Genomic DNA, 13,493 nt, shown 5'->3' with positions numbered 1-13,493 from the left:
CATGCCAATAGAGCCCTTAAATTGAATTGAAATTGAATTGATAGGGAGAGGGAGAGGGAGAGGGAGAGGAGATTAATAGAGAGAGGGATAAAGGGAGGATAGAGAGAGGATAGAGATAGGGAGAGGATGGGAGAGGGGATAGAGATAGAATAGGGATAGAGAGAGGGACAGAAAGAGGAGAGAGGGATAGAGAGATGATAGGGAGAGGATGAGAGAGAGAGGAGAGGAATAAAGACAGAGAGGGATAGAGAGAGAGAGAGAGGGATAGAGAAAAGATAGAGAGAGGATAGAGATAGGGAGAGGATGAGAGAGAGGGATAGAGAGAGAATATGGATAGAGAGAGGATGTAGAGAGGGAGAGGGATAGAGAGAGGGATAAAGAGAGAATATGGATAGAGATAGGATGTAGAGAGGGAGAGGAATAGAGAGAGGGATAGAGAGAGGGATAGAGAGAGAATATGGATAGAGATAGGATGTAGAGAGGGAGAGGAATAGAGAGAGGGATAGAGAGAGGGATAGAGAGAGAATATGGATAGAGATAGGATGTAGAGAGGGAGAGGAATAGAGAGAGGGATAGAGAGAGGGATAGAGAGAGAATATGGATAGAGATAGGATGTAGAGAGGGAGAGGAATAGAGAGAGGGATAAAGAGAGGGATAGAGAGAGAATATGGATAGAGATAGGATGTAGAGAGGGAAAGGAATAGAGAGAGGGATAGAGAGAGGGATAGAGAGAGAATATGGATAGAGATAGGATGTAGAGAGGGAGAGGAATAGAGAGAGGGATAGAGAGAGAATAGGGATAGAGACAGGATGTAGAGAGGGAGAGGAATAGAGAGAGGGATAGAGAGAGAATAGGGATAGAGAGAGCCATCTATCAGCCTTCTATCAGCACCAGCAGAATTATTCCTGCTCCCACACAGACAGACTGGGGGGAAAGGAATACATGATCTCGCTGACGATTTGCCCCTGTGGCTGTTGATACATTTTAAAGCCCTTGTGGGAAATTATCCTGCATAGACTACTACTCAATAGGACAAAGAGCATTGTGTCACGGTGTCAAGTTCTCCCCTGATAATGTAGAAGTTGAGACCCTGGTTCTGCCGAAGGGTGGTTGTTTTAGAAGTACAGCATAGGTTCTGATATAAGATAGCTGGCTTTTCTCCCTCAAATCAGCTGGATGCATTGAGACTCACTGCTCTCATCCAGCGCTTTCTCTCCCTCAGCCTAACCTGCAGCCATCACAGGCTATTAAAGAGCAGACCCTTATCCAGCACTCACTCTGTTCTCCTGTATCCACTATGTTGTTTGACACTGTGCAGAGCGGCAGTTAGTTCCTCAGCCTCGTTTTGTTTATCGGCGTATTCTTTACATGGCAGCCTTCCTCTGCAGTAACTGGGGGCGGTTATTCGTCAACGAGCCAAAATCCACCCACGTACAGTGCATTCGGAAAGTATTCAGACCACTTGACTTTTTCCACAGTTTGTTACGTTGCAGCCTTATTCTAAAATGGATTACATTGTTTTTCTCCCCCTTATCAATCTACACACAATACCCCATAGTGACAAAGCAATTTTCTTGTTCATAAAAAATAAAAAACTGCAATTACACATTTACATAAGTATTCAGACCCTTTACTTAATACTGTGTTGAAGCAATTGTGATTACAGCCTTGAGTCTTCTTGGGTATGACGCTACAAGTTTGACACACCTGTATTTGGGGAGTTTCACCCATTCCTCTCTGCAGATCCTCTCAAGCTCTGTCAGGTTAGATGGGGAGCATCGCTGCACAGCTATTTTCAGGTCTCTCCAGAGATGTTCGATCGGGTTCAAGTCCAGGCTCTGGCTGGGTGACTCAAGGACATTCAGAGACTTGTCCTGAAGCCGCTACTGTGTTGTCTTGGATGTGTGCTTAGGGTCGTTGTCCTGTTGGAAGGTGAACCTTCACCCCAGTCTGAGGTCCTGAGCACTCTGGCACAGGTTTTCATCAAAGATCTCTCTGTACTTTGCCCCATTCATCTTTCCTTCGATCCTGACTAGTCTCCCAGTCCCTGTCACTGAAAAACATCCCACAGCATGATGCTGGCACCACCATGCTTCACCGTAGGGATGGTGTCAGGTTTCCTCCAGAGATGACAATGTAATCCATTTTAGAATACATTTCTAAAAACCAGTTTTTGCATTTGTCATTATGTGGTATTGTGTGTAGATTGATGGGGGGAAAAAACAATTTAATCAATTTTAGAATAAGGCTGTAATGTAAGAAAATGTGGAAAAAGTCGAGGGGACAGAATACTTTCCGAATGCACTGTATATAAATTCCAGTCATACTTTTTCAAAAGCCCTTTCAAGGTCAGCTATGAATACCAGGCCTGGTTTCCCAGATTTTTTAAAGTGTTCTATTGTTTCCAGTATTTGTCTTATATTACCTCCAATGTATCGTCCATGTAAAAAACCTGTCTGATTAGGATGAATAATGTCCGACAATACCATTTTAATTATATGCGCTAGTTATTTTGCCATAGCTTTTGCATCACAACACTAAGGGGCGTCCACGTTATTAAATGGACTTGATCTTTATATTTACCACTTGGGTCCTGTTTCAGTAATAATTAAATCAGATCTTCTTGTTGAGTCTTCTTATCTGATAATCTTCAATTGTTATAGGAGTAGTTAAAACATGCTAATAATCGTCCTCTGAGAACATCAAAAAAGGATTGATGTACCTCAACTGGTATTCCATCCAGCTCTGGAGTTTTCACAGATTTAAAGGCTTTAATTGCATCAAGAAGTTCCTCCTCTCCAATTTGTCCTTCACATTAGTCTTTCTGTACAGATGTTCATTTTATATTATAAATACATTACGCAGGCATATTGCTTTGTGGGTGAGACAGAGGAGCCATCACATCTCTATTCAGCTAGGCACATCCCTATTCAGTTAGACACATCCCTATTCAGTTAGACACATCCCTATTCAGTTAGACACATCCCTATTCAGCTAGGCACATCCCTATTCAGCTAGACACATCCCTATTCAGTTAGACACATCCCTATTCAGTTAGGCACATCCCTATTCAGTTAGACACATCCCTATTCAGTTAGACACATCCCTATTCAGTTAGACACATCCCTATTCAGCTAGACACATCCCTATTCAGTTAGACACATCCCTATTCAGTTAGGCACATCCCTATTCAGTTAGACACATCCCTATTCAGTTAGACACATCCCTATTCAGTTAGACACATTTCTATTCAGTTAGACACATCCCTATTCAGTTAGACACATCCCTATTCAGCTAGGCACATCCCTATTCAGTTAGACACATCCCTATTCAGCTAGGCACATCCCTATTCAGTTAGACACATATCTATTCAGCTAGGCACATCCCTATTCAGTTAGACACATCCCTATTCAGCTAGGCACATCCCTATTCAGTTAGACACATTCCTATTCAGTTAGACACATATCTATTCAGCTAGGCACATCCCTATTCAGTTAGACACATCCCTATTCAGCTAGGCACATCCCTATTCAGTTAGACACATCCCTATTCAGTTAGACACATCCCTATTCAGTTAGACACATCCCTATTCAGCTAGGCACATCCCTACTCAGTTAGACACATCCCTATTCAGTTAGACACATCCCTATTCAGTTAGACACATCCCTATTCAGCTAGACACATCCCTATTCAGCTAGACACATCCCTCTTCAGTTAGACACATCCCTATTCAGTTAGAACCATATATATTCAGTTAGACACATATCTATTCAGTTAGACACATCCCTATTCAGTTAGAACCATATATATTCAGTTAGACACATATCTATTCCGTTAGACACATCCCTATTCAGCTAGGCACATCCCGATTCAGTTAGACACATCCCTATTCAGTTAGACACATTTCTAATCAGTTAGACACATCCCTATTCAGTTAGACACATCCCTATTCAGCTAGACACATCCATATTCAGTTAGACACATCCCTATTCATCTAGACACATCCCTATTCAGCTAGACACATCCCTATTCAGCTAGACACATCCCTCTTCAGTTAGAACCGTATATATTCAGTTAGACACATATCTATTCAGTTAGACACATCCCTATTCAGTTAGACACATCCCTATTCAGCTAGGCACATCCCGATTCAGTTAGACACATCCCTATTCAACTAGACACATCCCGATTCAGTTAGACACATCCCTTCACATCTATACAGGTGAAGGCATCTATGCTGGTGAAGGCATCTATACAGGTGAAGGTATCTATACAGGTGAAGGCATCTATACAGGTGAAGGCATCTATACAGGTGAAGGCATCTATGCTGGTGAAGGCATCTATACTGGTGAAAGTATCTATACAGGTGAATGTATCTATACAGGTGAAGGCATCTATGCTGGTGAAGGCATCTATACAGGTGAAGGTATCTATACAGGTGAAGGTATCTATACAGGTGAAGGCATCTATGCTGGTGAAGGCATCTATACTGGTGAAGGCATCTATACAGGTGAAGGTATCTATATTGATGAAGGTATCTATACTGGTGAAGGCATCTATACAGGTGAAGGCATCTATGCTGGTGAAGGTAGTTATACTGGTGAATGTATTTATACTGGTGAATGTATCTATACAGGTGAAGGTATCTATACTGCAGTCTTCCTCTTGTTAGCCTTTCTATCTCGGCACCTACACACAAACACACATACACACACTAACACACACCTGTCCTCTCGTCTCAGTACAAACAAACCCACACACATGCACACAGAGCAGTATAACACACTGCCTGCTGGGAGAGGGAGAGGTAGGGGATGGGAGGGATGGGGAGGAGAGGGAGAGGTGGGGAGGGGTGGTGATTGGCACTGGTGAGGAGAACAATGCAACAGAAAGAGAGCAAGAGGGAGAGGAGAGAGGGAGAGGAGAGAGGGAGAGAGAAAGAGGGAGAGAGGGGAGAGGGAGAGAGGGAGAGGGAGAGAGAAAGAGGGAGAGAGAAAGATGGAAAGGAGAGAGGGAGAGAGGGAGAGGGAGAGAGAAAGAGGGAGAAAGAGGGAGAGAGAGAGAGAAAGAGGGAGAGAGAAAGAGGGAGAGAGGGAGAGAGAAAGAGGGAGAGTCCGAGAGGGAGAGAGAAAGAAGGAGAGGGAGAGAGAAAGAGGGAGAGAGAAAGAGGGAGAGGGAGAGAGTGTATACTCTTCTCTCCATCAGGGAGATAACATAACCACATCAATAGGACACCACAAACACTATCCAAGCTTCACTTAAGTAGTTTTAAAAACATCTTTACTTCCTTTCTCTCTTTTTTCCATACAGTGCGTCTCCATGACAGCATCTCGGAGGAAGGGCATCACTACCTGATCTTTGACCTGTGAGTAATGCACTGCATTGAATCTATTTATTTCATAATTCATCCACTCACACAGTGGGAATGATTGACATTAATGACAAAATGATTATTTTAAGGCTGAGAGGTGGCTTGATGTGAGTCTTGATGTGAGTTCTAATCACACTCGGCACAATAGCCTGTATGAGACACAACCACAGTAAATTAATATCTACCATTGAGCTATGCAGTGGTCCTGATTTCAATAAGCTCCTCAGTAAGCTATACACCAGGGACCCCAGCGACATTCAGCCACAGGCCAACAGGTCACTTCGAAATGAGTTTGAGGTCACTTAGAAATGTCCTTGTTTTTGAAAGAAAAGCAAGGCACACCTGTATTTGGGGAGTTTCTCCCGTTCTTCTCTGCAGAATCTCTCAAGCTCTGTCAGGTTGGATAGGGAGCGTTTCTGCACAGCTTTTTTCAGGGATGTTCGATCGGGTTCAAGTCCAGGCTCTGGCTGGGCCAATCAAGGACATTCCCGAGACTTGTCCCGAAGCCACAGACTTGTCCCGAAGCCACTTAGCCCCAGTCTGAGGTCCCGAGTGCTCTGGAGCCGGTTTTCATCAAGTATCTCTCTGTATGGCCTCCTGAGTGGCGCAGCGGTCTAAGGTACTGAATCGCAGTGCTAGAGGCGTCACTACAGATCCGGGTTTGAACCCGGGCTGTGTCGCAGCCGGCCGTGACTGGGAGACCCATGAGGCGGCGCACAATTGGCCCAGCGTTGTCCAGATTAGGGGAGGGTTCGGCTAGACAGCATGTCCTTGTCCCATCACACTCTAGTGACTCCTGTGGTGGGCCGGGCGCATGCACGCTGACACGCTGCATGGCTCTCGACCATATCCTCTCCCAAGTCCGTACAGGAGTTGCAGCGATGGGACAATACTGTAACTACCAATTGGATATCACGAAATTGGGGATAAAAAAATGTCTCTCTACTTTGCTCTGTTTATCTTTGCCTCGATCCTGACTAGTCTCGCAGTCCCTGCTGCTGAAAAACACAGCATGATGCTGCCACCACCATGCTTCACTGTAGGGATGGTGCCAGATTTCCTCCAGACTTGACGCTTGGCATTGAGGCTTCTTGGTTTCATCAGATTTCATCAGCCCATCAGATCTTATTTCTCATGGTCTAAGAGTTTTTAGGTGCCTTTTGGTAAACTCCAAGCAGGCTGTCATGTGCCTTTTACTGAGGAATGGCTTCCGCCTGGCCACTCTACCATGAAGGCCTGATTGGTGGAGTGCTGCAGAGATGGTTGTTCTTCTGGAAGGTTCCCACATCTCCACAGATGAACTCTAGAGCTCTGTCAGAGTGGCCATCAGGTTCTTGGTCACCTTCCTGACCAAGGCCCTTCTCCCTCGATTGCTCAGTTTGTCCGGGCGGCCAGCTCTAGGAAATGTCTTGGTGGTTCCAAACATCTTCCATTTAAGAATATTGGAGGCAACAACTTCAATGCTGCAGAATGTTTTGGTATCCTTCCCCAGATCTGTGCCTCGACACAATCCTGTCTAAGAGCTCTACAGACAATTCCTTCAACCTCATAGCTTGGTTTTTGCTTTGACATGCACTGTCAAGTGTGGGACCTTATGTAGACAGGTGTGTTCCTTTCCAAATCATGCCCAATCAATTTAATTTAAATTGAACATCTCAAGGATGATCAATGGAAACAGGATGCAGCTGAGCTCAATTTCGAGTCTCATAGCAAAAGGGCTGAATAGTTACGTAAATAAGATATTTCTGTTAATTATTTGTAATACAATTGCAAACATTTCTGTTCCTACGTATTCCCACGCATAATAGAGATATACAGTATATGTGATCGAATACAAATGTAAGCAAGGTTTGACATTTTTATGTTTAGTCAACTATTACATCAGTTTTGGCGTCTTATGGTCAATTTTCAGTCCACAAATTATTTGTAATTATTTTCCAGCCCCCTGACCATCTGCTCAAAAAAAACATTTGTCCCGCTGCTGAATCTAGTTGATGATCCCTTCCCTAGGCTATGGTTTGTATCTAACCACTAATTATGGCTAGAGAGACCTGTAGTGTTGAGTGTGCTCCGTAGTCTCTGAGTGCACCATAATATATTAGTTCTGTAAATATCACTATTATATGTATTTTAAACACTCAACTTTCGTAATATCTTTCAATGCCTTTCAAGGAACTGTTGATTTCAGTCTGCACAACAGTGATTGCAGTCCCCTGGAGGTGTTGAATGCTTTTCATTACAGAAACTGTATTTATATTATAGGAACTGGGATTATATTACTGGAATTGTAATTATATTACATAAACTGTATTTATATTACAGGAACTGGAATTATATTACAGGAACTGAAATTATATTACAGGAACTGAAATTATATTACAGGAACTGGTATTATATTACATAAACTGTATTTATATTACAGGAACTGAAATTCTATTACAGGAACTGGTATTATATTACAGGAACTTTATTTATATTACAGGAACTGGAATTATATTACAGGAACTGTATTTATATTACAGGAACTGTATTTATAGTACAGGAACTGGAATTATATTACAGGAATTGGAATTATATTACAGGAACTGGAATTATAATACAGGAACTGTCATTATATTGTACCTTCAAGAGAATTCTTCTTGCATCTGTTATGAGGCGTCTTCTCTTAGCTGCCTCTTCCCTGTTAATGTCTCTGACTGAATAAGAACAGCTTTGTAAGTGTGACAATGAGCAGCAGGACAAAGTGTTGCATAAGAAGATATTTGATGACAATGCAAGTTGTTCTTAACTTGTCTGAAACAGCAGGATGGTGTTTAGAAGCAGTCCCTTGCTATAGATTCTCTTTGATTAAGAAAGGAAAGGAACCTAGTCAATTGTACAACTGAATGCATTCAACTGAAATGTGTCTTCCTATAGTGCTGAAATCATAAAGATCACACTTACTTAATTCTTTGGGATAATACACAGTTACGTAGCGAAAGTTCCGAAACGGACAAAAATGAGAGACTAAGAAAAACGAAATTCCCTTCTATAGTCTAAATCTGACACATTTAGGAGAGCCCAGTCAGAGCCCAATCACTTTGTACTAGCAGGTTTATGAAATAAGCCTACAAATATCAGACTTAATCTACTTATCATTCTGAGTGTATATTTGTTTACGTCATTCGTACTGTATCTCTAGCGATACATGGTCAGTGTGTGCCAGTCTATGTGTTAATCCTGTGAAGGCATAACTGGTTAACATTTAGCTGTCTCCTAGTATCATGTCAAGGCAGGACTGGTTAACATTTAGCTGTCTCCTAGTATCATGTGAAGGCAGGACTGGGTAACATTTAGCTGTCTCCTAGTATCATGTGAAGGCATAACTGGGTAACATTTAGCTGTCTCCTAGTATCATGTGAAGGCATAACTGGGTAACATTTAGCTGTCTCCTAGTATCATGTGAAGGCAGGACTGGTTAACATTTAGCTGTCTCCTAGTATCATGTGAAGGCAGGACTGGTTAACATTTAGCTGTCTCCTAGTATCATGTGAAGGCAGGACTGGGTAACATTTAGCTGTCTCCTAGTATCATGTGAAGGCATAACTGGGTAACATTTAGCTGTCTCCTAGTATCATGTGAAGGCATAACTGGGTAACATTTAGCTGTCTCCTAGTATCATGTGAAGGCATAACTGGTTAACATTTAGCTGTCTCCTAGTATCATGTGAAGGCAGGACTGGTTAACATTTAGCTGTCTCCTAGTATCATGTGAAGGCATAACTGGTTAACATTTAGCTGTCTCCTAGTATCATGTGAAGGCATAACTGGTTAACATTTAGCTGTCTCCTAGTATCATGTGAAGGCATAACTGGGTAACATTTAGCTGTCTCCTAGTATCATGTGAAGGCAGGACTGGTTAACATTTAGCTGTCTCCTAGTATCATGTGAAGGCAGGACTGGTTAACATTTAGCTGTCTCCTAGTATCATGTGAAGGCAGGACTGGTTAACATTTAGCTGTCTCCTAGTATCATGTGAAGGCATAACTGGTTAACATTTAGCTGTCTCCTAGTATCATGTGAAGGCAGGACTGGTTAACATTTAGCTGTCTCCTAGTATCATGTGAAGGCATAACTGGTTAACATTTAGCTGTCTCCTAGTATCATGTGAAGGCATAACTGGTTAACATTTAGCTGTCTCCTAGTATCATGTGAAGGCATAACTGGGTAACATTTAGCTGTCTCCTAGTATCATGTGAAGGCATAACTGGTTAACATTTAGCTGTCTCCTAGTATCATGTGAAGGCAGGACTGGTTAACATTTAGCTGTCTCCTAGTATCATGTGAAGGCATAACTGGTTAACATTTAGCTGTCTCCTAGTATCATGTGAAGGCAGGACTGGGTAACATTTAGCTGTCTCCTAGTATCATGTGAAGGCATAACTGGTTAACATTTAGCTGTCACCTAGTATCATGTGAAGGCAGGACTGGGTAACATTTAGCTGTCTCCTAGTATCATGTGAAGGCATAACTGGGTAACATTTAGCTGTCTCCTAGTATCATGTGAAGGCATAACTGGGTAACATTTAGCTGTCTCCTAGTATCATGTGAAGGCATAACTGGGTAACATTTAGCTGTCTCCTAGTATCATGTGAAGGCATAACTGGTTAACATTTAGCTGTCTCCTAGTATCATGTGAAGGCATAACTGGTTAACATTTAGCTGTCTCCTAGTATCATGTGAAGGCATAACTGGGTAACATTTAGCTGTCTCCTAGTATCATGTGAAGGCAGGACTGGTTAACATTTAGCTGTCTCCTAGTATCATGTGAAGGCAGGACTGGTTAACATTTAGCTGTCTCCTAGTATCATGTGAAGGCATAACTGGTTAACATTTAGCTGTCTCCTAGTATCATGTGAAGGCAGGACTGGTTAACATTTAGCTGTCTCCTAGTATCATGTGAAGGCAGGACTGGTTAACATTTAGCTGTCTCCTAGTATCATGTGAAGGCAGGACTGGGAAACATCTAGCTGTTTCCTAGAATATCCTGTAGAAGATTCATACTCTCAAAGTCTGAACTTAGCAACAGTGAGACAACTGCTTGGGTTTTTCCTTTTCTCACATCAGAAATGTACATTTGAGGTGCCTGTTAGGTTCCATGTCAACACACAGTTTTCTCCCAGTTTTTAAAAATATATTTACAAAAAAATATATGGGGGATTGGAAATGATTCAGACAATTACACTGATGGAAGCCACACTATTTGCGGTATTAAAGCTGATCTTTGTCAGTGTGTCTCAGTGGCTGAGATGGGGGGCATTGGGAAGAGAGTATTTCTCTCATACTGGCTCCATGCTCTGGTGGCCACCTTCATCCTCTTCAGCCTAACAATCCTCTCTCTTCCTCAGAGTGACGGGCGGCGAACTCTTCGAAGACATTGTTGCTCGAGAGTACTACAGTGAGGCTGACGCCAGGTCAGTGGAACCACCTCACAAAACACATGGAATAAACCCAAACACAGATACGTGACAAAGCAATTTAGCGAGTTCAGCGTATGAATTTTCACTGTAATATGGATGTCATTCTAAACTGAAGATCATGATTAGTTGATTATTGGAGTCAGGTGTGTTAGCTGGAGCTGGGGCAAAACTGTGACACCAATCAGGCCCCCGAGGACTGGAATTGCCCCTCCCTCCCCAGTCTACAGTGGAGGTAGTTGCCATTTAAGATGAGAGAGGATGATATTTTCTTTTAATGAGCATGGCCTTATTTATTTGACAGAATATTGGATAACTGTCATTCATATTCCATTACCCCAGCTCAATGCAACATCAATAGCTTTAGGCTACTACATAATACTCACATTTTCACTATACCCATCATGAGGTTACTACAACCTAGCCTATGAGTGAAAGTTTACAACATAGGTGCACCGGTCGAGATAAATTGAAGTAATCAAGGTGACAGACATTGACACATTCAATACCACCTTGCACACTCTTGCCTGCATGTAGCTGATCTAGGATGCAATCATTAGTCCAACAGTTGCAAATGAGAGTTTCTAATGGACAAAATCCCCCACTTACATGTACAAATGACCTCAACTAACCTGCATCCCTGCACATTGACTCGGTACAGGTACCCCCTCTTGTATATAACCTCATTATTGTTGTGTTATTTTGAATTTACATTTTTTTTTAAACTGGTTTATTTAGTAAATATTTTCTTAACTCTGTTTTTATAAAAACGGCATTGTTGGTTAAGGGGTTGTAAAGTAAACATTTCACCTGTTGTATTCAGTGCATGTGACAAATACAATTTGATTGGATGTTCATCCCCATTTCGTTTACATCCGTTTAAGAAACATTTTTCAACAGAATCGGCAGTACGAATCACACGTAAACACAGTTCACTTTCATAGAAGCCACATACAAACAGCATGATCTCTTTGATTGTTGTATTCCTTCTTGCATCTGTACACTCTCCTCCACTCACTTTTTTCATTCACCTTTCTGTGACCAGGAGAAAAAAACGTATCCAAGCCAAACCTTCATATCATAACTGCTAACCGCTACACAACATACATCGTTGTCACCATATTAATATCATAGTCAATATAGCTACTAGCAATATAACTACAATATAGCACATTAGTAAACCCTCTACAATCATGCAGTACAGTGTACAGTCAGCAGAAAGCTGATTAGCAGTTATACCGGCGGGCCTCGGTGGCAATATATTAATAAAACCAAAAGCTTACCTTGACTTGGAAGTTCCAGTGTTGGATAGCCATAGCCAGCTAGCTAACATAGCAGCCTTCTCTGTTTGAGCCGGGTGTTTGAGTAGGCTAAACCAGCATTCACTAGCTAAGTAAGTAAGTCTCTCTTGCTTCTCCTTCATTATTAAGAAATTAATTTGTTAAAAACTTTTCAACTATTGTTTTTCTCTCTCTTTGCGTCAACTACTCACCACATTTTATGCACTTTAGTGCTACAGTAGCTAGGTGTAGCTTATGCTTTCAGTATTAGATTCATTCTCTGATACTTTGCTTGGGTGGACAACATGTCAGTTCATGCTGCAAGTTTCCATAATTACTGTTTAAGTGTATGAAAGGGGGTGAGAACCATGAGCCTCCTAGGTTTTGTATTGAAGTCAATGTACCCAGAGGAGGACGGAAGCTAGCTGTCCTCTGGTTACACCATGGTGCTACCCTACAGAGTGCTGTTGAGGCTACTGTAGACCTTTATTGCAAAACAGTGTGTTTTAATCGATTATTTGGTAATGTGAATATATTTAGTATAGTTTTATCTAAAAAGGATAACTTTTTTAAAGTTTCACTATTATTATGAAATTGATTGGGGAGGATGGTCCTCCCCTTCCTCCTCTGAGGAGCCTCTACTGATTGTCTAAAGCCTTTCAGTTAAAACTTTGTTGTCATGTCGTCACAGTCAGAGGCCTTTGTTTTGTCTGCAGGTCTGTTATTGGACTGTTCATTTGGATTGAACAGCTTTACTCTGTAAACCTATTCATGATAGAGTATCTCCCCAATTCACCCAACACCAGCTATGGACTGGGCCATTGCCTTGCAGTGACAAAGCAACAGGGCCACAAAACAAATTAATGAACAGAAACAAATGGAAGCAGATGGCTGTGGACGTGTAGGAGCGACCTCACATCAGTGTACACACTTCGCCCGGGTTTAGCGTGTCAGTCTCTCTATCTCTGCGGACCGGGTTCTCCCTGCTTCACTGCTCCACTGCTTGATTGACAGCTGAGTCTAGTTGCTAATTATCTTCCCACTGACTCCCAGCCAAACATACAAAAACTCATCAGGCTTTGGCCCGTGCTACTGTGTTGATCGACAGTTTAGGAAAATGAATGGCCAAATCTAACGCCTCTGTGTGTCTTTGTATTATTTTGGAGGTGCATAAGCCATTTGATCCAAAATGCTGTGTGGATTAATTCTGAAGTGAAGCCCATTTTCAATAGCCTTCAATTTAGCCTCTCAAAACTCCCAGCTCACTCAGTCTTTCAGTTTTCTCTCTCTCTTTTCATAGCCATTGTATTCAGCAGATTCTGGAGGCAGTGCTTCATTGTCATCAGATGGGAGTCGTTCACAGAGACCTCAAGGTAAGATTTAATA

At 42.1% G+C, this 13,493-nt stretch overlaps 1 protein-coding gene across 7 annotated transcripts in view; it reads left to right on the top strand.

Annotated features, from left to right (window-relative positions):
- camk2a (calcium/calmodulin-dependent protein kinase II alpha) overlaps positions 1 to 13,493 on the top strand; it is a 92,621-nt gene that overhangs the window by 44,898 nt on the left and 34,230 nt on the right. For all 7 annotated transcript variants that reach the window (XM_042311455.1, XM_024397696.2, XM_042311457.1 and 4 more), the window contains exons 4-6: positions 5,312 to 5,366; positions 10,759 to 10,824; positions 13,408 to 13,480. In XM_042311455.1, coding sequence (XP_042167389.1) covers positions 5,312 to 5,366; positions 10,759 to 10,824; positions 13,408 to 13,480 — 194 coding nt within the window. The remainder of the gene's footprint in view (positions 1 to 5,311; positions 5,367 to 10,758; positions 10,825 to 13,407; positions 13,481 to 13,493) is intronic.

The sequence above is a fragment of the Oncorhynchus tshawytscha genome, linkage group LG33 (assembly GCF_018296145.1).
Source record: "Oncorhynchus tshawytscha isolate Ot180627B linkage group LG33, Otsh_v2.0, whole genome shotgun sequence".
Taxonomy (NCBI): Eukaryota; Metazoa; Chordata; class Actinopteri; order Salmoniformes; family Salmonidae; genus Oncorhynchus; species Oncorhynchus tshawytscha.
This window is presented reverse-complemented; position numbering and strand designations above follow the sequence as displayed.